The 23,652-nt window shown below is 43.0% G+C and overlaps 1 protein-coding gene across 4 annotated transcripts in view; it reads right to left on the reverse strand.

Annotated features, from left to right (window-relative positions):
- Positions 1–3,232: 3,232 nt before the first annotated feature.
- The window catches only part of KHDRBS1 (KH RNA binding domain containing, signal transduction associated 1), a 37,263-nt gene continuing 16,843 nt past the window's right edge, over positions 3,233–23,652 (reverse strand). The window contains exons 5-12 of one of the 4 annotated variants that reach the window (XR_011436473.1): positions 21,405–21,538; positions 20,703–20,904; positions 20,124–20,191; positions 19,276–19,334; positions 16,807–16,999; positions 14,150–14,209; positions 8,011–8,092; positions 3,233–3,922 (exon numbers count right to left, since the gene is read on the reverse strand). Coding sequence is in view for 1 of the 4 variants with exons in the window: in XM_023634506.2 (XP_023490274.1) it covers positions 16,902–16,999; positions 19,276–19,334; positions 20,124–20,191; positions 20,703–20,904; positions 21,405–21,538 (561 nt within the window). In the remaining 3 variants the exon portion in view is untranslated. Of the gene's footprint in view, positions 3,923–7,743; positions 8,093–14,149; positions 14,210–15,658; positions 17,000–19,275; positions 19,335–20,123; positions 20,192–20,702; positions 20,905–21,404; positions 21,539–23,652 lie in introns of those variants that run through there. The other 3 variants (XR_011436472.1, XR_002805587.2, XM_023634506.2) reach the window with 3 other exon arrangements.

Consider the following 23,652-nt stretch of genomic DNA (forward strand, 5'->3'; position numbering starts at 1 on the left):
CTATGTTCCAGAAGAGCAAGTCTATTTTGGCTTGAGAGTAATTGAAGATGAGGCTGGAAAAACAGGCTCAGTTCATATCACTTGAGGATTTTAAATGGTACATACAGTGAAGAGTCTGGATTTGATTTCACCTCTCTAAATGTGTTTCATCTGTAAAATTAGGATACTTCCTATGTCATTGAATTGTAAGGATTAATGATAGGAAGAAGCAAACAGATGGGAGATACCCTATATAAGAAATACAATGACTGTCATTAGCACTTGGGGACAAGGCTTCTTCTCCTTGGTATAGCCATCCCACCTCTGAGGCTCGCCTGCAATTCAGTTTCATTTTTGAGATCTTATTTTCCTGCAATGTGTATCTCAACCACCAGAGGGAGCTCGCTACAAAAGAATCAGAACTCCAAGCTCAACAGGAAAATTGTGGAGGGTATGGCTGAGCAAGGGGTGTGGAATCCTGGGCCAAATCCAGAGCTTCTCAACGATAGGGTTGGGGCATGATCCAGGTGCCCCCTCTGTGGTCCTCTTTTCTTTCTTTGACCACATCCCAAGGAGAGGGGTGGGGCATGCTGCCACAACCTAAAACTTAGCAGCTAGCCAGAGGTAAACTCTCTAGGATGGGGGGTAGAAGATGAGGGCCAGATCTAGTTTGGGGGCCTGAGTTGTTTTGCATCTCAAGTAAAAAAAGCTTTCATCAATTCTGCTCACAAGCCACTGGGCCTAACTCCTTAGAATACCCTGTGCCAGGCTAGGTAGTCTAGCTAGACCTGGGAACCTTAGACAAGGAGCTGGGGCTGCAGTGTGAGGAAGGGGGAAGGAGGAGAAGCAGCGCTGTAGAGGATCCATCTTCAGCGTGGCACCCACATTGCCCTGGGACTCCTGCCTCTAGGTCTATCACAAAGAGCTATGGGACCTAGCTTCTCCAATCATGACTTACTTACCTAGTGTTTCACAGGATTTTTACAAAATCTCCTTTACCTTCGTTTTCTCCACTTACCTGCACTAAGCAGGGACTCTTCTGTTACAGATGTTAAAATGAAGACATTTATCAGAGACATTCAGCAATTACCCAAGTAGCACTCAAGGGCAGAGCTGGGCCTGGAAGCAGTAGGAGCAGCCCTGAGGGGCCTAGGAAAGGGAAGGAGGCAGACAGAGCAACAGCCTTCAGAACTGCTGCAGCAAGCACTGGCTCTTGGCCAGGCTTCATGCCCGCCCCTCCAGGGCCAGCTCTGCTGGTAGGCCCCAGGCTCCCAGCCCCGCCTCCACACTCCCCCCCATTCCCCTGAGAGCCCATCACCCTGGCAACAGCCAGAGAAAGGCCCAGCTAAAATATTTATGGCTCAAAACAGTCCAGAGGCTTGGATTGGGGGAGGAAGGAAGGCTGATGTCATCCCTTCTCTGCTTGCAGGGGAGGTGACTGACAAGCAGGGCAGCTGGGCGGGTGGGCCAAGCCTACTAGGTCAGAGCTCTCAAAGGAAGATCCCTAGCGCTCCAAGTGGTAATGGGAGAAGGGAAGAAGGCTGTATATGACAGACATGACAGGTGACAAGACAGGATAAAAAAAACAAGCCGGAAAAAAAGGAGGAAGGAAACTAAAGTGTTGAGCAGTATTATGTATGGACCCTGTGCTAGGTCTTTCACACACATTTCATTTGCTTCTCAGATCTCATTCAGTGGAAAGGGATTATCATCCTACTTTCACAGAGTAAACAGGCCCAGAAAAATACACAGCAAGTGATGAGCTAGAATTTAAACCCACACCTCTTTGGCTTTAGCCCCATGGGCCTTCCTGTAAAAATCCATGGTTCCCAAGTAGATATCCTTGCATCTGGGGGTGGAGGGTCTGTCTGCCTAGGAACCTAGCACTGGCTTCTCAGACAGTGACCCAGGCTCTGGGCCTCCATTTATCTATGACCAGAATGCCATCTGCTTCCCGCCCCAAACTCCTCTCCTGCCTGCTGAACTGAAGCAGGTCTTCAAATGCCACATAAAGGAACTCGAGCCACAGGGTGAGGCCTAGCAGCCCAAGTAGCCACGGAAAAGGCAGCCTCAGTGCTCAACCCTGGACTGAGAGTCTTGATGCAAACACAGTTTGACAAACTCATCTGTTTCCCTGGGACTTTCCTGGTTTTAGCACTGAAAATCCAACATCTCAGGAGCCCTCTGGAAGTCCTGGGTAAACCTGGATGGTTTGTCATCCTGAACAACTCTCTCACATAAACACAACACTTTACTGTTTCAATGTACTGGTGGCTGTAAGAGGTACAAAGAGGTCAAAAGTGAGGACTCTCAAGTCTCACAGCACCTTTTTTTAACCTTAGGCAAGTTATTTATCCTCCTTGAGCCTCTGTTTCCTCATCTTTAAAATGAATATAATAGATTGGAGGATTAAATGAAATAGTGCATATAAATGCTTGACATAGTGCCTGGTACATATTAAGCTTTCAAGAAATTATTAGCTATTATTTATAGTAATCAATAATGAAGATAGGGGCCAGCCCGGTGGTGCAGCGGTTAAGTGCGCACGTTCTGCTTTGGCGACCCGGGGTTCGCTGGTTCGGATCCTGGGTGCAGACATGGCACTGCTTGGCAGGCCATGCTATGGTAGGCGTCCCACATATAAAGGAGAGGAAGATGGGCACGGATGTTAGCTCAGGGCCAGTCTTTCTCAGCAAAAAGAGGAGGACTGGCAGCAGATGTTAGCTCAGGGCTCATCTCCCTCAAAAAAAAAAAAAAAAAAAAAAAGGAGTATAAAAATAAATAGCTGTGAACAGAATCAGCTACCATTTAAAAATAATAATAATGAAGATAAAAATGGGCTCAGAAGTTAAATAAATGGTCCAAAGTAAATTAACTGATTTCAATGTCCCCTTCCTGCCAAGAAGGAATTCAAGCTCCTTAAAACGCCCCAGGCAGTTAAAATGCAGACAGGCTCTTTCCCCAAACTCAGCCTGTCCCCCTGCTCCCTTGCTAGGATAAATAACCAGAAGACAATAAAGGAAGAATGCAATATTCGAGGTCCCTAACCTCTCAGAAAGCTTAGTGTAAAATCAGCCTAGGGCATAGGCCACAGGAAACCAGAAGTGTATCAAAGGCTGGCTTTCCCATTCTCCAAGAGAAGATGTTAGGATAAGTAGCTAGCCCAGTGCAGATGGAAGGAAAGTGAGAGCTGGACAGGGGGCCTTTGGCTCTCTCCCAAAGCTGATAGAAGCTACCGGAGCTGGACCATTCATCACTTGACAAAACCTTTATTGAGCTCCTCAGTGCCAGATATTTGTTGGGGAAGGGATACAGTAGAAGTGAAGGAAAAGCCCTACCCTTCAAGAGCTTTTTGGACAAGGTTAGTAATCAACAATGAAGAGAAAAACAGGCTCAGAGGTTAAATAACTTGCCCGAAGTAAATGAATCTTCTCACTTGGCTTTCCTCAGCCTATTACAGAGGTGGTGACCAGCCTCTCTGTGGGAGCCCTCTGGAAGTGTCCAAGGGCTCCCAGGTTGGCACTCACAACACAGGTGTGGCAAGGTGGGAAACAGGAGGTGGTGGTAGGGGTATTCCAGCTTGTTCTGCTCAAGGCTAAGGGGAAGCAGGCAAACTGGGAAAGAGACAGAAGGACTGCCAGTTTATTCAGATCTAGGAGGCCATGCTGGGGATAGCGTTAGTCCCCCGTCAATTCTTTGAAGTCCTAAGCAGGTTTAACTGTTAGCATCACAGTCCCCTGCAGCCCTGAGGACTCCATTCTGGGCCTAGTGACTCTCCTAGGGGATCCTGGCTGGCTTTCTGTGGGTAAATCAGACAGATCAAGAGGTGGGGTGGGAAAAGACTGTTGATCTCCGTTCCTGGGTTTCTCTTTGCTCAGCAAATGCCCTCAGGCCAGCCTTGACACAGCAGGCAGCTCTCCTGGTTTCCGGAGTCCTCTGATGGCTGCAAAGACACAGGTAGAAAATTAAGAAATGAAGCTGCCATATCATGGGGGCTTCCCAGCCTCCCATTTGGCCAGGCTTCCTCCCTTACAATCTCCCCAACCCACAGCAGAACTCCAGTTGTTTCATTCAGTACGAGGTTTCTAGGGACACACATGGGTAGAAAATAGAAGTCCACAGCCTATGAGCTCCCTTTTTGCTGTCAGTCAGGTGGTGAAAATGGAGGCTCACACCTCCTACCTCCCATCCTCGGCTATGCCTGAGCTGAGTGATCTAGGGCAGAATCAACTAAACCTTTGGGGCCTCCAGCTATATAAAGGTGAAAATGTTTTCTACTCTCCCAGAGATGTCAAAAAGATAAACGAAGAGCTTTAAAGTCTTTGGAAGAAAGGGAATGAGAAAATAGGCATCTTCCCATAGCTATAAATCCTAGGCTCAGGGCTCCATCTCTTCCCTTCTCTTGAGGGGTCCATCCCAGCTCCCAGTACTCAGGGTCATCCATGGGAGAGACACATCCTAAGCCTGGGGCACAGGACAGGGCCCTGATCTCATGCCAAAGACTGTAGTAGTGTCTCCCCATCTTTAAAAAAAAAAGCACTACCATTCTCCAGAGTTCAAGCCAGTAACCTGGGAGCCCTCTCAATACCTCCCTTTTCTTCCACATGTAAACAATCACCAAATTATGTTCATTCTAGCTCCTACAAGTTCTTGGATCCATTCACTTCTCTACATTTTCACTGATATCACCCTACTATAGGTTTTCCTCATTTCTTGTCTGGACTAACACAAAAAAGTTTCCTAACAGGTTCCCATAATCCACTCTTCACTCAGGAGCAAGTGAAGTTTAAAAAGCAGAAATCTAGTAATCATGTCATTCCCTACCCTTCACACCTGGATTCAATGGTCTTCAGTGATGACCTCAGAATAAGGTCTAGCTTCCTGCCTCACCTTGAAGTTGCCTCAGTCCTACCCTCTGCCTACAATAAGCTTCATGTCCTTTCCCCAAACCATCTCCTAAACCCTCTGCCTACTTAACTCTTCCTTTAGATGTCAGCTTAAGCACCATGTCCTCAAGGAAAATCCCAGAGCTAGGTTAGCTCCCTGTTGTGTGCCCTCATAGCGCCCCATTCTTTTCTTTCACAGCACTTATCACAACTGAAATGATTTGTGTTATTTATGAGATTAATATCTGTTTAGTGTCTGTCTCCCTAAATACCCTATAAGCTCCATGAGGTCAGGGACCATTTAATCTTGTTCAGTTGCCACTGAATCAGTGTCTAGCACATAGTAGGTGTTCTAATTTATAATAATGTATTAAAAAAAACAAACGAAAGGGGCCATTTGTACTGATCTCTGGAGAGAAGCTTATGAGGAATCATATCAGAGCACAAGATATTTCTCTCTCAAAGACAGATGCAGAGCTTGTTTCCTACATTCCAACCCCAGAGAGCCCGAGAGATGGGGAGCACCCATTTCAGATGCGAGGCTGGGCCATGAATAGGAAGCATGAAGGCTGCAGGAGTCAGCGGACCTACAGAAGAATTAGCCCTGTATCCGAACCCAAACTCTTTTATCTCAAGTTCTCACACATGGTGCCTGGGGTGGAGGAGACTGGCTACCCTGAAGAGGGCCAAGGTGGGCCCCAGAGGCTGACAAGGGATCAGCTAACTCAGGCATCTTAATACAGTATTACAAACAGAAATAGTGCCCAAATTTCTGGCAATTACCAAGGTGATTAATTTGGGCTGACAGGCTGACTGTACCTCACACTCTGCCTGGAAACCTCTCAAATGAGCTTTCCTCAGGAGTCCCCACGACCTCCCCAGATCTGCCCTGGAAACGAGGCCTCCTTGAAGCAAAAAGCTCCCTACGTCTAGGTGGGGGAAGCACAGGGATGGCTTGTGTCCTGTCTGAGAACTCCTACCTGCCCATTCCCTAAGACTAGCCAAAGACAATCCCCACAGCTTAGGCTAGCAGTGAGATGTCCCCCTCCTGCTGAGAGGCCACTCCACCTGCAGTTAAGGCATGTCAAGAAGCTAAACCCCAGCAGCACGGTTATGAAACTCAAGCCCCTTCCAGATCCAAGTCTGTCTCCTTTCAGAAAAGAGAGCTGCAGTTGCAGAACACTGGATGAGAACGTGTCCTCAGCCCCGAAGCCAGAACAGGTTATGGAGTAGAAGACCTCTAGCCCAGGGGTTGGAAAACTGATTCTAGCTATCAGGGAACATATCTGCTCCCCACCACCCCCCAAAATGGGTGTGGTCTGTTGCTTGAATGCAGCCTCCTTGGGAGCCAGGGCAGCAATTGGCCACAATAGGACTAGGGTATAGCGCCCACCATGGGCCTTTGCTCCTAAAGGGCCTACAAGGGGCTAGGCCAGGGAACAAAAGAACAGTAGTTAGCCAGTGCAGTGCACTTCCTCCCCTCCCCCCAACAGCTGCTGTCTCAGACAGCTGTATCCAGCCCGTCTGCTCAAGGCTATTAAATATTCATCAGACGCTTGCTAGCTTTAAACATGCCACGACTATTAATCTGGAGAGCAAGAGGTACATGAGAGTCTGGAGAGAGAGAGGGAGGGCTTAGAAGGATCCAATTCTTTTAACTTCAGGAATCTGGAAACCAAGCCAGGGGCACCCACTTTGTACGCCAAAGCCAAGAACTACTTTCAGTGTAAGGTGATCTCCTCTCGGTACAGAGGAGAGACCAGGAGGCAGCTAAGTGGGAGCAGAAAGATTTGTCTAAACTCCAGCTCTTGGACCCGGTGGTCATCCAAACCTGTACACCTCAGTTTCCCAGGATAATTCCTGCTTCACAGGGTTGTTTGTGAGAATTAAAGGGGATGCTGCATATGATACTCCCAGCAGAGTTAGCACAGAATTAAGAGCTTAAAATGGAAGCAGAGACTTCATTCAGGACTTACGGTGGTGAAGCAAAGCCTTGCTCAGCAATTCCTTAAGACTAAAATTTCTATCAGTAGAGACTCACAGTTTTGGTCTCTAATTCACAGGCTGGGTGAAAGGGATAGGATGCAGGAAGATTCCCTTAACACATGGCGAAGGCCTAAAACCCCACATTCAAATAGCCCAAATATCTGAGAGGAGAGACGATTAGTATCTCAAAAGGTAAGAACCAAAAGGCCTTCAGGCAAGAGGGAGAGCAAAGGCAGGCTGAGCGATGAGGGAATAGCTTTTCACTCTCCCACAAAGGAACGGGGGCCATTCTACGTAATGCTTTTCGCTTTTCTCTTCTGCTTCCCTATTCCCCCAGCTTGCCAGCACAATGGCGAACACGGGAGTGTTCAAGTCACTCTCGTGTTTAAGGCCTTAAATAGCTCTCTAAATTTGAGAATCAACTCCAAATTCCTTGCCTAACCTTTAGCTTTTCAAAATCAGCACTAACCTACTACTCTTCCAGCCTCAATTTATAGCTAACACTTATTGGGTGCTTACTACATGTCATGTTGAATGTTTTACACGTTAATTCATTCAATCTTCACAACAATGTTGTGAAGTAAATCATATTATCCCCTCATTTTATATATGATGAAGCTGAGACTTAGAGAAGATAACTCACCTAAAGTTCCAAAGCTAGTAGCTCTGCAGGAGGCAGAACTTAAAATTAGTCTGTTTAAAGCAATAATAGTGCTATGCTACCCTATCTGTCTGCCTGGCACATTCTTACTTATCCTTTAAGACTCAACTTAAATGTCACTCTCCTTTTCTGATGCTCCCTAAGCCTTTCTCAGACAGCTCCTCCAGGCTCCCTGGTATTCAGCTCACAAGAGAACACAATCACACACCACTGTAACTATTTAAGATTTACTTCCTCCCATGAGACTGAGTTTCTTAAGGCAGAGACTATGAACCGATGTAGACCTGTGATCCAGCATAGCCAGCATAAGGTCCTAAGCGGCCTCAGCACATGTTTGCTGCGTTAGTAATAATGTTCCTGCAGAAGCAGCTTTCTTCCAGGATAGAGAATGACTGTACAGGCTCCCTGAGATGATTCTGGCTGACACGTAAAACGCCTTCTAAATTCCAGTGTGATCTAGTAGTCGAGATTCATCATGGACTCTGAAATCAGACTTGCCTGAGCCTGAATCCCAGCTCAGCTATTCAACAGCTGCATGACCTTGATAAGTTATTTAATTTTCTGGGCCTCAGTTTCATCACTGTGTAAAAATGGGATAATAATAGCTACTTTATAGGTGGAGAAGACAGTGCATGGCACATAGTAAAGAATAAATGTTAGAACTGACAAAATGCAATAGTAGCTAAAACATTTTTTTCAGATTTTAACATTTCTGAAATCAGTACGCATCTTACACTTGATAGGAAAATAAACCATTGTGCTGGCTTAATTAGCAGCATTTTTTCTGTTTGCAGTACTTAATGATACGTCTTATAATAAATGGCCTCAGTGTCAATAAATATGGTGGTATCCTATAGAAGGAGCATGCTTTCAGCATAGAGAATGGACTTTGGTGATTAAAAACGTTGATATGCACCCCCCACAACTTGCTGTGCAACTGTGGTAAATTACTTCACCTCTCCTAGTACCACGTGCCTCATTTACAAAAATAAGGACACACAGTAGGTATTCAAATTGAGTTCTCCTCTCCCTTAGTCAGGCAAAGCTGCCTATTTTCCCTATGTCATTTTCTCCTTCTTTTAGATTTTTTAAAAAAACTTTTTCCTTTTTCTCCCAAAGCTCCCCAGTATATAGTTGTGTATTTTCAGTTGTGGGTCCTTCTAGCTGTGGCATGTGGGATGCCGCCTCAGTGTGGCTCGATGAGCGGTGCCATGTCCGCGCCCAGGATTCACACAGGCAAAGCCCTGGGCTGCCAAAGCAGAGCGAGCAGACTTAACCACTTGGCCACGAGGCCAGCCCCACTTTCTCCTTCTTTTAAAAAATTGGGTCAAGATCAATGAATGGGAGTAGACTGAGAAATAATAAAATTAGAAAAAGATGAAAAGGACCACTTAATAGTTACACTGCCAGCAACAGCAGCCTATATAGGCTCATATAAAGCACGAGAACACATCAAGAAAGAGGGAGCCCGTGTACTGCCTTCCGCATTCTAACCCAGAAATGATCTTGGGCAAAGCCTGGGTGACACAGAGCTTCAGGGTTTGAGGTCAGGGAGGGAGTACTTAACTTTCAAAAACCCGAGTAAAACATCCACCACCATCACCTCTATCCCCCTTGTTCACTTGGTTCACAGGAGTGCTCTGCATATGTGTTCCTGAAACAAAACACAGTCTGAGGCTGCTTCATCCTTGGTGGCCAGAAAGCCCTAGCAGCTGCTGATGCATCTTTACCTTCATTCTTAGCTTGTGGCAGAGGATGGGAAGTGGTGGGAGAGAAAGCAAGAGGGCACAGATCCTAAGGCTATTTGAATAATTGCCATATCCCAAGGTAAGGAAGGGTGAAGAGTGTTCCTTTAGCAGCAACTGTCATGGCCAAGAGCGCCCTGGAAGCTCCATGGAAACCCTGGAGGGAGATGGGGAAAAGAGCAAAGGAGGTTTGATGGTGGGAGAAGGCCATGTTGGAGCTCGGCCTCTGAGCCTCTCGAGAACTATATATGGCCAACATGGCACCCAGAGAGCTTCATTTCCACTTTAGCAGCGCACAGTATAACGCACAGGATAAAGACATGATCTGGAGTCACTCAGACGTGGGATCAAATCCCAGCCCCACCACTTACTAACTCCTAATGACGCAAAAAAAATCCAATAGGCTATTATTTATTATTGAGTAGCTGCTATATGCCAGAAATTGTATTAATCACTTTAAATAATACCTACTTCAAAAGGCAGTAGATGAATACATCTATGATCAATTGATTTTTGACAAGGGTGCCAAGATCATTCAACGAGGAAAGAGAAGTCTTTTCAATAAATCGTGCTGGGACTTCTAGATATCCACATGCAAAAGAATGAGTATGAAACCCCCACCTCTCTCCATACACAGATGTTAACACAAAATGGATCATAGACCTAAAACTTTAAGAAGTAAAACTATAGGGCCAGCCTGGTGGCACAGCGGTTAAGTTCCCACGTCTGCTTCTCAGCGGCCTGGGGTTCGCCAGTTCGGATCCTGGGTGCAGACATGGCACCGCTTGGCCCGCCATGCTGTGGTAGGCGTCCCACATATAAAGTAGAGGAAGATGGACATGGATGTTAGCTCAGGGCCAGTCTCCTCAGCAAAAAGAGGAGGATTGGCAGTAGTTAGCTCAGGGCTAATCTTCCTCAAAAAAAAAAAAAAAAAAAAAAAAAAAGTAGCAGTAGTAAAACTTTTAGAAGGAAACAGGTATACATCTTCAGGACCTTGAATGAGACAATGGCTTCTTAGTCGTGACACCAAAAGCACAAGCAAGAAAAGAAAACAAGAGATAAATCTGACTTCATCAAAACGAAAAACTTTAGTGTTTCAAAGAAAATAAAAAGACAACCCACAGAATGGGAGAAAATACTTGCACAATCACATATCTGATAAGGGCCTAGCATCAGAACATATAAAGAACCTACAATTCAATAATAAAAAGACAATTCAATTTAAAAATTGGCAAAAGATTTAAATACATTTCTCCAAAGAAGATATTCAAATGGTGAATAAACACATGAAAAGATGTTCAACAATACTAGTCATTAGGGAAAAGCAAATCAAAACCACAATGAGATACCAATTCACACCTAGTAAGATGGCTATAAAAAACAAAACAGAAAATAACAAGTGTTGGTGAGGATATGGAGAAATTAGAAACCTCATAGTTTGCTAGTGGGAATGGTGCAGCCTCTGTGGAAAACAGTTTGGCAGTCCCTCAAAAAGTTAAACATAGTGTTACCATATGACATAGCGATTCCTCTCCTAGGTACACACCCAAGAAACTGAAAACACGCCCAAACTAAAACCTGTACACAAATGATCACAGCAGTACTATTCATAATATCAAAAAGCAGAAACAACCTATATGTCCGTCAATGGGTGAATGGATAAATAAAACGTGTAATAAAATGAACGAAGTACTGATACATGCTATAACATGGATGAAACTTGAAAACACTATGCTAATTGAAAGAAGCCAGTCAAAAAAGATCATATGTTGTAGGATTCCATTTATATGAAATGTCCAGAATAGGTAAATTGATAGAGACAGAAAGCAGATTACTGGTTACTTAGGGCTGGAGAGGATAAGTAGATTGGGGGAGATGGCTAAAGGGTATGTGATTTCTTTTTTGGGGTGACAAACATGTCCTAAAATTGGCTGTGATGATGACTGTATAATTCTGCATTTACTAAAAACCACTGAATTGTACACTTTAGATGGGTGACTAGTATAGGAATTGTATCTCAATAATCCTAAGACATCCTTTAATTTCTATTAACAGAAGCTAAACAGAGGCTGCCAGTGGTAGGCTACGGGCAGTTTACAGGGACTAATACAAATCTAAGCAAACATTAAACAACTGTCAGCATATAAAATCCCAATTTCTAGTTTTTCTTGAAAATCAGATCTAGCAAGTTGAACAAAAAAATTTTAGAGCTGGGAAAGAAATACAAATGACAATGATCTTCAAATGCTTGAAAGGACATTCCTTCAGGGGTCCAAAGTAGAACCAGTATAAGTTACTGGAGTGACTCACTCAAAATGCAGAAACCTTCTAGTACTTGGAACTGTCTTAAATGAAACAGGCTGCTTTTGGGAAGTAACATGTTTCTCATCACTAGTATAAAGTACTGATACTTGCTGTAACATAGATGATCCTTGAAAACATTATGCAAAGTGAAAGAAGCCAACAACAAAAGGTACGTATTACACGATTCCATTTGTATGAAACGTCCAGAATAGGCAAATCCATAGAAACAGAAAGCCGGTTAGTCATTGCCAGAGGCTAGGGAGAGAGGGGAATTGGGGGTAATTACTAACAGGTAGGAGATTTCTTTTTGGGGTAGCATAAATTTTCTGGAATTAAATAGTGATGACAGTTACACAGCATTGTGAAAATTCTGAAAACCATGAACTGTATACTTTAAAATGGTTAAAACGGTAAATTTTATATGAATTTTATCTCAATTAAAAAAGAAAAAGGTTGAGAGGACCAAATGAGATAATCCTCATTAACTGCTCAGGATATTATGATGCACATAGAGATAAATGCTAGTTATCATCAACAACTTCATTTGATGATAAAGAAATGAGGCACAGAGAGGGGTTAAGTGTTTTGTTTTTGTCAAAACAAAGACAAAGGCTATGATGAAACAGAGCCAGGACAGGTCCCCAGTCTTGCCTGTCTCTGAAGCTTATAGAACTGTAATAAAAGTTCACAGGCAGTGACAAAAAGCTATAGAAAACTCCGGGACCAAGTGACTACGCTAGACACCCAGAACAGGCAGACCACTGGCAGGCCTGGGTCTGCCAACAATGGAACCCGCCTTTCCGAACAAGCACAAATTAGAGGCCAAATGAAGAAAGAAGTTTCCCCAAAACTCTGCTCTAGGAAGAGTTGAAGCTAAATTGTCTGCATTCAGGGACTTTCCTTTAAAATTTCCTAGCCATTCACGTGACTAACATCAAACAGGATTTCCTGGGTGCTCAGAACCATGCTCAATACATGCAGCCGTCCTTAAAGTCGCCAGATCTCAGAGGCTCCTGGATGAGAGGCAGGTTTTGAAGAAATGACCTCCAAGAAGGCAAATTTCACTGGGAAGGGCTGTAGGGGCCTTGACTTACCTAGTTAGACTGTCTCCTCAGTGCCACCCTAACCCTAACAACTCACTCAGGGGCAGAGGGAAAAAACATCCAGTTAGCACCTTGATGGCTTCACGCAACAGGAAGGCTCACTCAATTGTCAGAGCCCCCAACTACCCAAACCAGGGGTTTAAAATTTCTTAGGGAAAGAACACTAATATTTACTACGTATAGGGCACTGAATGGTTGGCCTTACTACATATCAGAACTCCTTCAGTTCACCAACCACTGTAACGTGTACATTATTATCATCTTCCTCCCTAGATGTGGAAATTCATTAAGTGATTTGTTTTAGGTCAGTAAACAAAGCTCATGGATTGAACTCTAGGTTTGCCAGGTTCCATGTCCTTTGTACTACAAGACAATATTCAGGCGTCTCCTAAGTATGAGGAATACTCCTTCCTTAAATTAAAGCAGGAGAGTAGAATTAAAATGTTAGGTTCCGGCGACACATGAACTCAGGCTTGATTACTAACCATACTAACTATGTGATGCTGGGAAGTCACTTAACCTTATTAAGTTTCAGTTACTACTTCTGTAAAATATGCCATTACTGGACAATTGTTTTCTGGATGCCCACTATCCACTTCCCTTTCCTAATAACACTGTGACTTCCTTTTGAGGAATTAGTTTTTTTTGGGGGGGGGGGGGTGAGATTAGTCCTGAGCTAACATCTGCCACCAATCCTCCTTTTTTTGCTGAGGAAGACTGGCCCTGAGCTAACACCCGTGCCCATCTTCCCCTACTTTCTATGTGGGACACCTACCACAGCATGGCTTGCCAAGCTGTGCCACGTCCACACCTGGGATCCGAACTGGCGAACCCCAGGCTGCTGAAGTGGAACGTGTGAATTTAACCGCTGTGCCACTGGGCCGGCCCTTATTTTATTTATTTATTTTTTTACTGCATACTGGTCAAGTATTGGGACATGTGACTCAGGCTGACATTACCTCCCTAGAATTCGAATCTTGAGTAGAGAGAAAAAGAAACCAACGTGGCTAGAGTTTACTTATTCCAGCAATAGTGCCTAAGCAGCTAGTCCTGGCTTCAGGACCATTCCTATGGTCTACCACTACCGTTTCCAGTTCTCTGCAGCCACCCTGGTTCCCAAGCCAGATTTTCTAGCCTTCACACTAAATCTCTGAGCTCCTGACATCCTTACAATCAATTCCTTTTTATCTACATTAGCCAGTCACTTGGTTGCTCACTACTAACGAACTCCAAATGAAATACTGCCTCACCAGGTTATTGACAGGAGAGAGTGGGATTCAAAAGCTATAAACAGACACTATCTGGTCATTACAAGTAAATTCACTATGGACTGTAAACCAATATATAAGCACGGTCATGTTGTAAATATGGTAGAAATGACATGAAAGAAAGATTTGCCCATTGATCACCTCCCAAGCCACCTCCTGGCAAAACTGTTTTATAGTTAAAGTCTCACATCCTTAATAAAAAGCCACCTTAACATACCTGACATGGGTCTTCACTACCCATTCTACTCCAGAAAATGTCTCAGGAGTTTTCAATTACCTGAAAATGGAGAAGCAAGAGATCAGTCGTTTGAAGAGGGAGTTTTAAAGACATACAAAATAAAAGATAGAGATCCTGCATGCAGTTTACACATTACAGGAGAGAGACATGCAACTTTAAAGAAATTTTAAGTAACATTTCATTGTGAATATCAATATGGGGGACCTAGAGGGGCTCATCTTTGTACATTTTAAAATAGCTGAGCAGAAAGCTTTACTTTGGGGAGCAGCAGGTCTAAACTACAGTCATTGAAATTTTACAATGTGTCATTTAAGATGTCAGACTTTGTGCCCAGGTTACATTACAGTTCACTTGTGATGGGCAGGATTATTAAGAGTTATGGCTAATTTATGCGGCAGCATATGGTTTTTCTTTTTACAGCTATTTTTATTAAACAAGTTTTGCAAAGTTTTAACATTAAAATTAACAGCTAAAGAATTGTTTATGCAAGTTGCTGTCACAGTTTATGTAAAAGAGAAATATGTGCTATTAAAATCAGACATTTAGGTTACCTTTGGTTTTTTGCGATGCATGTTAGCTTTACACATCCTGATTCTCTTGCGATAATTTTCCTTTAAAAAGGGGGGTATAGAGTGATCTCTTTTCATCAAAACAAGACATAATGCCCTGAAAGCTGACTTCAAACCATGGTTGAAAATTCAGTTATTTACACTTTATCACAATCTACAAATACATTTTTTTGTTGGTGTGTTTTAAAAAGAAAAAAAATGTCCATCATGCACTGCTGCAGGCAGCTTGGCACTTCATACAAGAGGATTTTTCACCCCCGAGCAGTTTAGGTGGCTCCCTTAGGGAAGGCATGAGAACCTGAGAATTAACACAGAGGAGTGGAAACAGGGTCAACCAATTCCATCATTTCCTCTCTTGGTCTCTCAAGAGGGAGTTCAGGGCCAGCCTAGCATGCCAGATCCTGCCCCCGCCCAGCTGACTGGTTAACAGCATTTCTGGGATTGGAAGGGAAACCCTTAAGGGAATCCAGGGTTTGCTAAATTGTTTTATCAAAGGCAGGTGGTGCTATCCCTTTCCAAGCTCACAGAGATTATTTCGCGTCACTCTTGGGGCCACCTAGGGCCTTTACAGAAGGTGCAAACTAGAGTAGCTGGCACTTTAAATACTGAGGCCTATGGATGGAAACCATTCCAAGTTTCGGCTTAGTGGGCTTTCTCTCTTCAGAAATTAGAGTTGTGATAGGATTGGATAAAACTGTTTTCAACAACTTCCAGGGGGTGAAAAAGCTTTGGTTATTTTTAAACTAAAACTTAACAACTCCATAAACTTTTTTTTGGTAAACTTAAAATAAAATCCCCCCCACCACTTTTAAGAATGTCTCCAACTTTTAACAAGCCCATTAACTTTAGAGTTAATTTAAATTTATTTGAAAGAGAAAACTATTTTATTGTCCACCCAAAAAAATGACAATTCATCACATTTACTTTGATTAAAAAAGGACTAAACTTTATTGACAAACTGCTGCAGACATTTTGACATAAGTTTAAGCTACCTATTTAGGCAGACTTACACATGTAGCATTTAATCTTCCAAGAACAAAATGGGAGGACGGTACAAATCCAATTAGGACTTTAACTTATGTACAAAGTGGATTTTGATTCCTTTTTCGTCCAGCTGCAGTGTCCCTTTTTATATCATGCTAGTGTTGAGACATACTTGACTGACTACCTTTCAACAGTTCAGTATTGACAACCGTCAACTTAAGAAAATCATTAGCTTTTGGCCCCCGTGTCCAAGTGAGCTTTTCATGGAGTGCAGAATCTCAAATGGACAAAATACTTTGTCTTTTTAAATACTGAAAATTTTAATTATTAGTACTATTACTGAAAGATCATGGCTAAAAAGCTCTGCATCAAATTCAATTCAGGTGGCCAGCCCCTCTCCCCCAATCAGCCTCTTCAAAACCTACTCCCCACTAAGTATCTCTCAACACTGTATGTCTGGGGCTAGATTTCAAAACCCACATAATGAAAAAGTCAGTTTTACAAACCTAATTTTGTTGTTTTTTTAAATCAATTAACGTTAAAAATTGCATCAACTATTTAATTCATGAGGATCTTTCATATTAAAATTTAACCTTAAGATTCAACCGCCATGTGCTTTTAAAGGAAACGTTTTTAGAGACGTCTGAGCTCACTTTTACATGGTGGCACCTACTGCCGTTAACGTTTGTGATTTTAAATCTTAAACAGCCCTGAATTTTGAAATGTAGCCTAGTTTGGGATTCTGCAACTACAACTTTACGGGATGCCTCAAATCAAAACTAAGATAAAGTTAACAAGCCTTAACTTCAGAACCTTTAAGCAAGCAATGTCACTTTTGAAACTAACAGGTTTGTGGTGTTTTTTTTTACTCAACTTCTTTTTTTTATTATAAAAGGTACATTTCTGTTTATATTTAAACAACAAAGAAAAAAGCATCTACACACTTAAAAAATTAATTCGATATTCCTAAATCTATTTTAACTCATTTTAAAATACTACATACAGAAGCCAGAATGCAGAGTTAAGAATGGAGTAAGGTGGGGAGAAGAAGGGGACCACGAAGAAAAACACTTAGACAATTACTTGTCTGTTGTGGGTAAAGCAACAGGAATCCTGGGAGATACAAGAAATCAGTAACAACTTTGCTCATAAATGATATTTTCCCCTCATGTTTGTTTTTAATAACGTCCATATGGGTGCTCTCTGTATGCTCCCTTCACTGGCCTAGCTGGAGGGGCCTTCAGCGACGGCCTGGTCCCATTCCAGTCGTCTTGGCCTGTAGAGAAAGCAACAACAGTTATAAACTATGTGCCAAAGGCATTTTGGGATGAGCAGGGGCAAGTCATCCAGTAAAGATCACCAAAAAACACTGCTTTGCTTCCCATGTCTTGCCACTTCCCAGGTGGTCTTTGTTTTTCACTCTGCTTGGCCCTCCTGAGCAGCTTAGGCAATTTCCCAACTGTAGGGCAGCTCTGAGTGGACGGACAAAAGGAAACATTTCAGAAAGGGCTTAAAGTAATCTCCAGCAAAGAGGCTCCCCACAGGCAACATGATCTATACTCCAGTCCCTAAACCTCGATAAACCCAACACTGCTTGAGACAGTGAGGAAATCCATCTTGGTGGGTCTGCAGTGCCCTTTCCTGTTCCCACAGCAATCTAGCAGACAGCTTCAGGTAAAGTGACAACATCTCGAAGTCTTTCAAATCAGAAGGAGGTAGCTCCCTTTCCATCCAACAGCAAGTCTGGCTTCCCTGTGGAGAAGTAAGCAAGGGGCACATTTCATGAGGCCCCCTACCACAGCAGAGCTGGTCTACCACTCTGGTGGAAGGAAGTAAAACCAAATTTGTTTACAGCACTGATAAGGAGAATTTATTATCTCCTTTCTTATGCCACAAAGTCCAGAAACACCAGACAACATGGCTGACATTCTCCAATGGTTTTCCTTTGTGACAGGAAAAAGCCTGAGGGAGACGATTACTTACTTCTAGAGCTGACCTCTTATGAAAATGAGTTTTATAAGCTTCATAAGTTTATTTGTTCCACTCACCCCCATACTTTGTCCATGCCAGTTCATTCCTTAAGTAGTTCTCCAGCTGCCTACATTCACAAACATCTGCCTCCATCACTATAGGTCTAAAGCCCATGAGTAGATCTAAACTCGCACAGAACCCTATCTAAGCCTATTTATACCCTTAGTATAATAGATATGTCCATCACTGTCCAAGTCGCTTTTGGCTACCAACAAGACAGTTTATTTTTCTAATTCTGTTTATAAAGGCAGAAATCAGAACAGATGAACTGTGGCAACATCATACCAGGAGCACAAGGAGCAGCCTGCCTCTTTCAGTCCAGTCTTTTCTCCAGCAAAACAGAAATGCAATTTAGTCAAACACATACAGAGGCCTCATTGTGCTGCCTCACGGATGGAGGGAAATACCCGGGGGCAATCACACTGCCCTTCTAAATAGTGGCATATGAGCAGTGCAGTGTTACTGATGGCACCTGTCCAGTACCATTTAGCTGAAATTGGTAAAAACTGTCTCCCTGGACAAGCAGCTGATTGGCTACTACCTACTGTGCTGAGGAGTCGAGCTGTTTGTCTGTCAGGGGGAGGCCCTAAGAAGCTCTCCCTTTTCCAGCTAGGGCTAAGGTGAGACTGTCAACTAGTATCTCAAGATGAACTGTCAAGTGCCGAGCCTCTTGCCAAGGACTCTGGAATTCCTTTAGGTATGTTGAAAATACCTCACATTTAAAACACTGCTCTCTGCATCCACTGCCACGTGGCACTCCCTCTGGGGCCCATTAACACAGAGCCATAACTGGCTCTTGAGGACACTCTTGAGCAATATGTTTTCAACCAAACCTCAGTGAAGGCAGTTTGGTCCTGCTGCCATTCCAGCCTCTAGCTCTCTTGGGATCAAGTACTTAGTTGAGATGTCTCCAAGACAATAAGGAGTTTGGTGCCAGTACTGAGCTGAATTGGCCCCTACAGCCTCTAATCTGAACCTAACAGACACTCTTCTTGCCCTTAACTTGCTCTGGCTAGCTACCATCTAGGTATCTAGATCCCTTTCAACTACTATGTCCTCTACATTGAGATTCTCTCCAATGAGATACAAAGTTATTTTTTAAAATGAGGTGGGGCAGAAGAGTAGAGTTGGATATGATTAAATTCTTATTATCCACCAATATGGCCTAGGTATCAGCAGCAAAGGGCCAGCAACATAACTCAGGCATAGCCATCTCCTGGCCTAAAGTAAGAAAAAACATCAGCTTAAAAGTCTTCTGCTGCAACCAGGCCAAGCTGGACCTGAGCCCTGGTTTAGGACATGTGCATAGCACCCCTACCTCACTTTAGGAGTCCCTCTTTCTACTACACACCCCAAAATTTAAATAAGAGGAGGACTCCTATTGTCATATCTACCAACATCTTGGCCTTCTAAACGTTTCCCCTTAGGTATATGACTGTCTGACCCCCAATAACCCAGTCACCAGCATTCTCTCAGGCACTTACTTGCACATTCTGCCCCACCACAGAAATAAAGACATACCATATGCTTCATAAGAATCTTGAACCTCCCCATGTCCATAGTCATAATATTCTGAGTCCCTGAAAGCCAAAGACAGGGTGTTAGAGAGCTATATAGCAACTACGTTTCAGTTTCACCTTTCTCCCAAATACTTCCATATTTCAGTCATTTTACTGTGCATGTAACACAGGAAAATGCTCACTCTGCCCCATCTCCAAACCACAAAATATTTCCACACATGCATATACTACGTACTCATAAAAAAAACTGTGACAACTACACCAAAGAAAAATGGATACCACACAATTTAAAGTGAAAGGGCACAATCCAAAATTTGCCATCTTAACCACAGTGTATATACACATATATTCATAGGGCTCACTGGAACAAATAAACAAACATAAAAAGAACTGTTTTGTCCCCACTATAGAATGAGGAGACTCCCTTTCAATGAATCACCGATAAGACACATACACAAAAAACATTTTTTAAGAAAAGTGCAGAAAAGAACCTAAGTTATGGTAGTGGGATTCTAGTTTCCTTTTAAACTTTTATGCAACTTTAATGTGGCTGTGGTATTTTTTAATAATAAATCCAAACAATTTAAAGGCATTTTTCCCTTTGTTTCTATGTAGTTACAGCTCAGGAACTTTTCATCTGCTAGTCCCAGATTCTGCACTACAATTTAAGGTTCACAGTTATACAAACTTGCAGACCCAGGTATGTGCCTTACAGATGTTAAAAGCAGAGATACCCTCAAAAGGTGAGCCTTATTCTTCCTTAGAGGTGTGCTTACCTAAACCTCTCAGTTCCTCCAACTCCCTCCACCCACCCCTAGGACATGAAACAACACTTATTGCCTGACTCACCCTTGGCTCTGGCTGTAATAGCCTTCGTAGCCTTCATAACTCTGTTCTGCATATGTGTCATCATATCCCTAGAACGAACAAAATGCAATACAAAGTCAGAATCACAGAGCGGAGGGAAGACAACTATATCCCATGCGAGTGCAGCAGGCTCTGGATGAAAAGAACAGGAATTCCCCTCCAAAATGTTAACACCTGTTGTGGAAGAGTCAAGACAGAAAGGATTATTTTTTAAAAACTGAAACAAAACAACCAATTAAATAAAAAAACCCCTTCAAGTGAGGGCGGGAAATAAGGTATAAAGTTGAACTTCAGTGTTATCAGTAGAGCAGTGGAAGACCCTTAGTAAAACACTGTACATCAAGCCCAGCTTATTTCCTGTTCAATCTACATACACATAGTAAATCATGGTTAAAATGGAAAAATCTTATCATAGTTTAACATTCACTGCAAGAGAAGAAGGAAGATTCTGTATCTTACAAGCAGTCCCTGCCACCTACATCAAGGCCAAGTTTGACACCTACGTCAACTTCCTCTGGCAACCTTCTAGGTATTGGGAAATGGTACACTGTACAAACTTACGTATTCTTCATATGTTTCTGGTGCAGGTGGTGGAGGCAAAGGTATTCTCTGGATGCCTGCTGTCCGTGCTCTTGGTGCTGGAGCACCCCTCACAGTAGGTGGGGGTGGCACTCCTCGAGTCACAGTGGCACCTCTGGTGATGGCTCCTCTCACTGGTGTACCACGCACCAAAGCCCCCCGAGGTGGTCCAACACCACGGCCCCTGCAAAAAGAAAGTTTATTTTAAATGGAGATTTTTATGAATAGGCTACTTTTGTGTTCACATTTGTTTGCAAACTCCGGAGCTAGACAGGTTTTATGATGTCTTAGATAGACTATTATTAAAACAAAGAGAAATGTAGAGGTGGGTAAAGGACCCACACTGGAAGACACTCCAGTTCCCACAGTGGACCTGTGAATGTCTCATCAGTGGACTGCCTTGCAGAGTCTCAACACTCCTTAGAAGTCAGTCAGAAAAGATAAAATTCTAAAGTGAGAGACCATTTAAAAATGCTAGAACTGTCCAAAATCAAAAGACAAAAGTTTTGGCAGGACTGCTGCACTTGACTATGGCCAAAATGCCCAAGATCTAGAATTCCACCCTTGATATAACATACAAATCCTGAGACCCCATTCAAGTTGGAGATAAGAGCATCACTAAGAGAGAGATGCTATTAGCAGTCAAATTTACATCCTATTTCTGATAGTCTCCATTATTTTTACCTGGGAACAGGTGGAGGAGGTGGTGCAGCTCCCCGGCCTCTCACTGGCACCCCACGTCCGCGAGAGGGCTCCGGTACTCCATTCAGGTAGGAGAGCTCTAGAAACTGCTCCTGGCAGATATCGTCCATCATATCCTGCGAATGAAAGATAATGAGGAGTGTTGTACAATATCTCCACCTTCTGCTGAGAAGTCATCTAGCCCACATGAGCCTTGGAAACTAAGAATAGCTTTTTTTTTTTTTTTTTGAGGAAGACCAGCCCTGAGCTAATCTTTTAATCCTCCTCTTTTTGCTGAGGAAGGCTGGCCCTGAGCTAACATCTGTGCCCATCTTCCTCTACTTTATATATGGGACACCTGCCACAGCATGGCTTGCCAAGTGGTGCCATGTCCGCACCCGGGATCCGAACCAGCAAACTCCAGGGCGCCGAAGCAGAACGTGTGCACTTAACCGCTGCACCACCGGGCCGGCCCCTAAGAACAGCTTTGACAGTCCAGATGAAGACTCAGGTAATTCATTCTCTGAAGTCAAATGGTAGCCTACCTGTCCATCACTTTGAGGAAAGTCTTGCTGGCAGACCCATTATTCAGATGAAGCTCTTTACGATGTGGCCCCTGCCTAGCTCTCCAGGTATCACCTCCTTTCAAGCCATGCTGAACAACCTGTAGTTCAGAACCTGGCATACTCTTACACAACCATTCCTGCAAATAGTTTCCTCTTCCCAGAATAGTAAAAGCCACTACCACTAATTAAGCTCTATGCACTGGGCACTATATAACAAGCTTTATAGAGATTTTTCAGTTTAATCTTCAAAATAACCCTGAAGTAAGTAGGCAGATCTTCCCATTTTATAGCTGGGAAAACAGATTCAGGAAGTATTAAGTAACCAGCCTAAGGACACAGAGCTACTAAGTGGCAGACTAGATGTGAATTCAGAATTACCAGTCTCCCTCAAACTTGTCTTGACGCCAGAGCCTCAGCACCACCCTTAGAAGCACACAACCGTCAATCACTGAGAATATAGTGAGGGCACTGTATTTTTGGGAATAGGCATTAGTATAATCAGATCCAAAGACTGAAGATGAAAAGTCTAAATAAGAACTCTAACCCTTCAATGAAATACATCAATGAGTGTTTCAAGATGAGCAATTAGTTCTTGACAGCTAGATTATGAAACAGATGAGTGCCAAAATAGAAACGTAGAAAAAATACTTAACTTTATCATGAAATATGATATATTTCTCTTTTGCTTTCAATAGTTTCCTTTATACCCTAAGCCTGCTTATGTCTGCTGGTATGAAGTGTTAAAAACTTTAATAACTATATATAGTCTCTATTTTTGTTTTTCCTTAAGATTATTTTGTTTCTTATTTTCAGAACAGTGTTCCAAATTCTTTAATCCACCAGTACTCCTCTAAGCGAAAGTATGTTTTCACAAATTTACAAATCTAGGTATTCTGAAGTAACATTTTACTTTAAATACACTTTACTTTAAATATATTTTAATCATGTTCATCTGTAAACTTGAAAACATATCAATATTCAAAAGTTTTTTTTTTTTTTGAGGAAGATTAGCCCTGAGCTAACTACTGCCAATCCTCACCTTTTTGCTGAGGAAGACTGGCCCTGAGCTAACATCCATGCCCATCTTCCTCCACTTTATACGTGGGACACCTACCACAGCATGGCTTTTTGCCAAGCACTGCCGTCTCTGCACCCAAGATCTGAACCGGCGAACCGTGGGCTGCCGAGAAGCAGAATGTGCGCACTTAACTGCTGCACCACGGGGCCGGCCCAATACTTAATTTAACTATTATTATAACAAAGCCAGAGAATTTTATTAGAGGTCACAAACACTGTAACTTTTTCATTTCATATATACAGTTTTAATACAGGTGAACATTTTTTTTTGAAAGATTTTATTTTTCCTTTTTCTCCCAAAGCCCCCTGGTACATAGTTGTGTATTTTTAGTTGTGGGTCCTTCTAGTTGTGGCATATGGGATGCCACCTCAGCATGGCTTGAAAAGCAGTGTCATGTCCGCGCCCAAGATTCGAACTGGCGAAACCCTGGGCCACTGAAGCAGAGTGGGCGAACTTAACCACTCGGCCATGGGGCCAGCCCCCAGGTGAACTTATTAAAAGACTCACCTATTTACTAACAATTTAAGTTCTGTGAATTTACTGAACATTTATTACTGTATTCTTATGACATCTTTCCTAACAAGCCTGCAGAAAACAGATTAGATGC

This window comes from Equus caballus, chromosome 2 (genome assembly GCF_041296265.1).
Source record: "Equus caballus isolate H_3958 breed thoroughbred chromosome 2, TB-T2T, whole genome shotgun sequence".
NCBI lineage: Eukaryota > Metazoa > Chordata > Mammalia > Perissodactyla > Equidae > Equus > Equus caballus.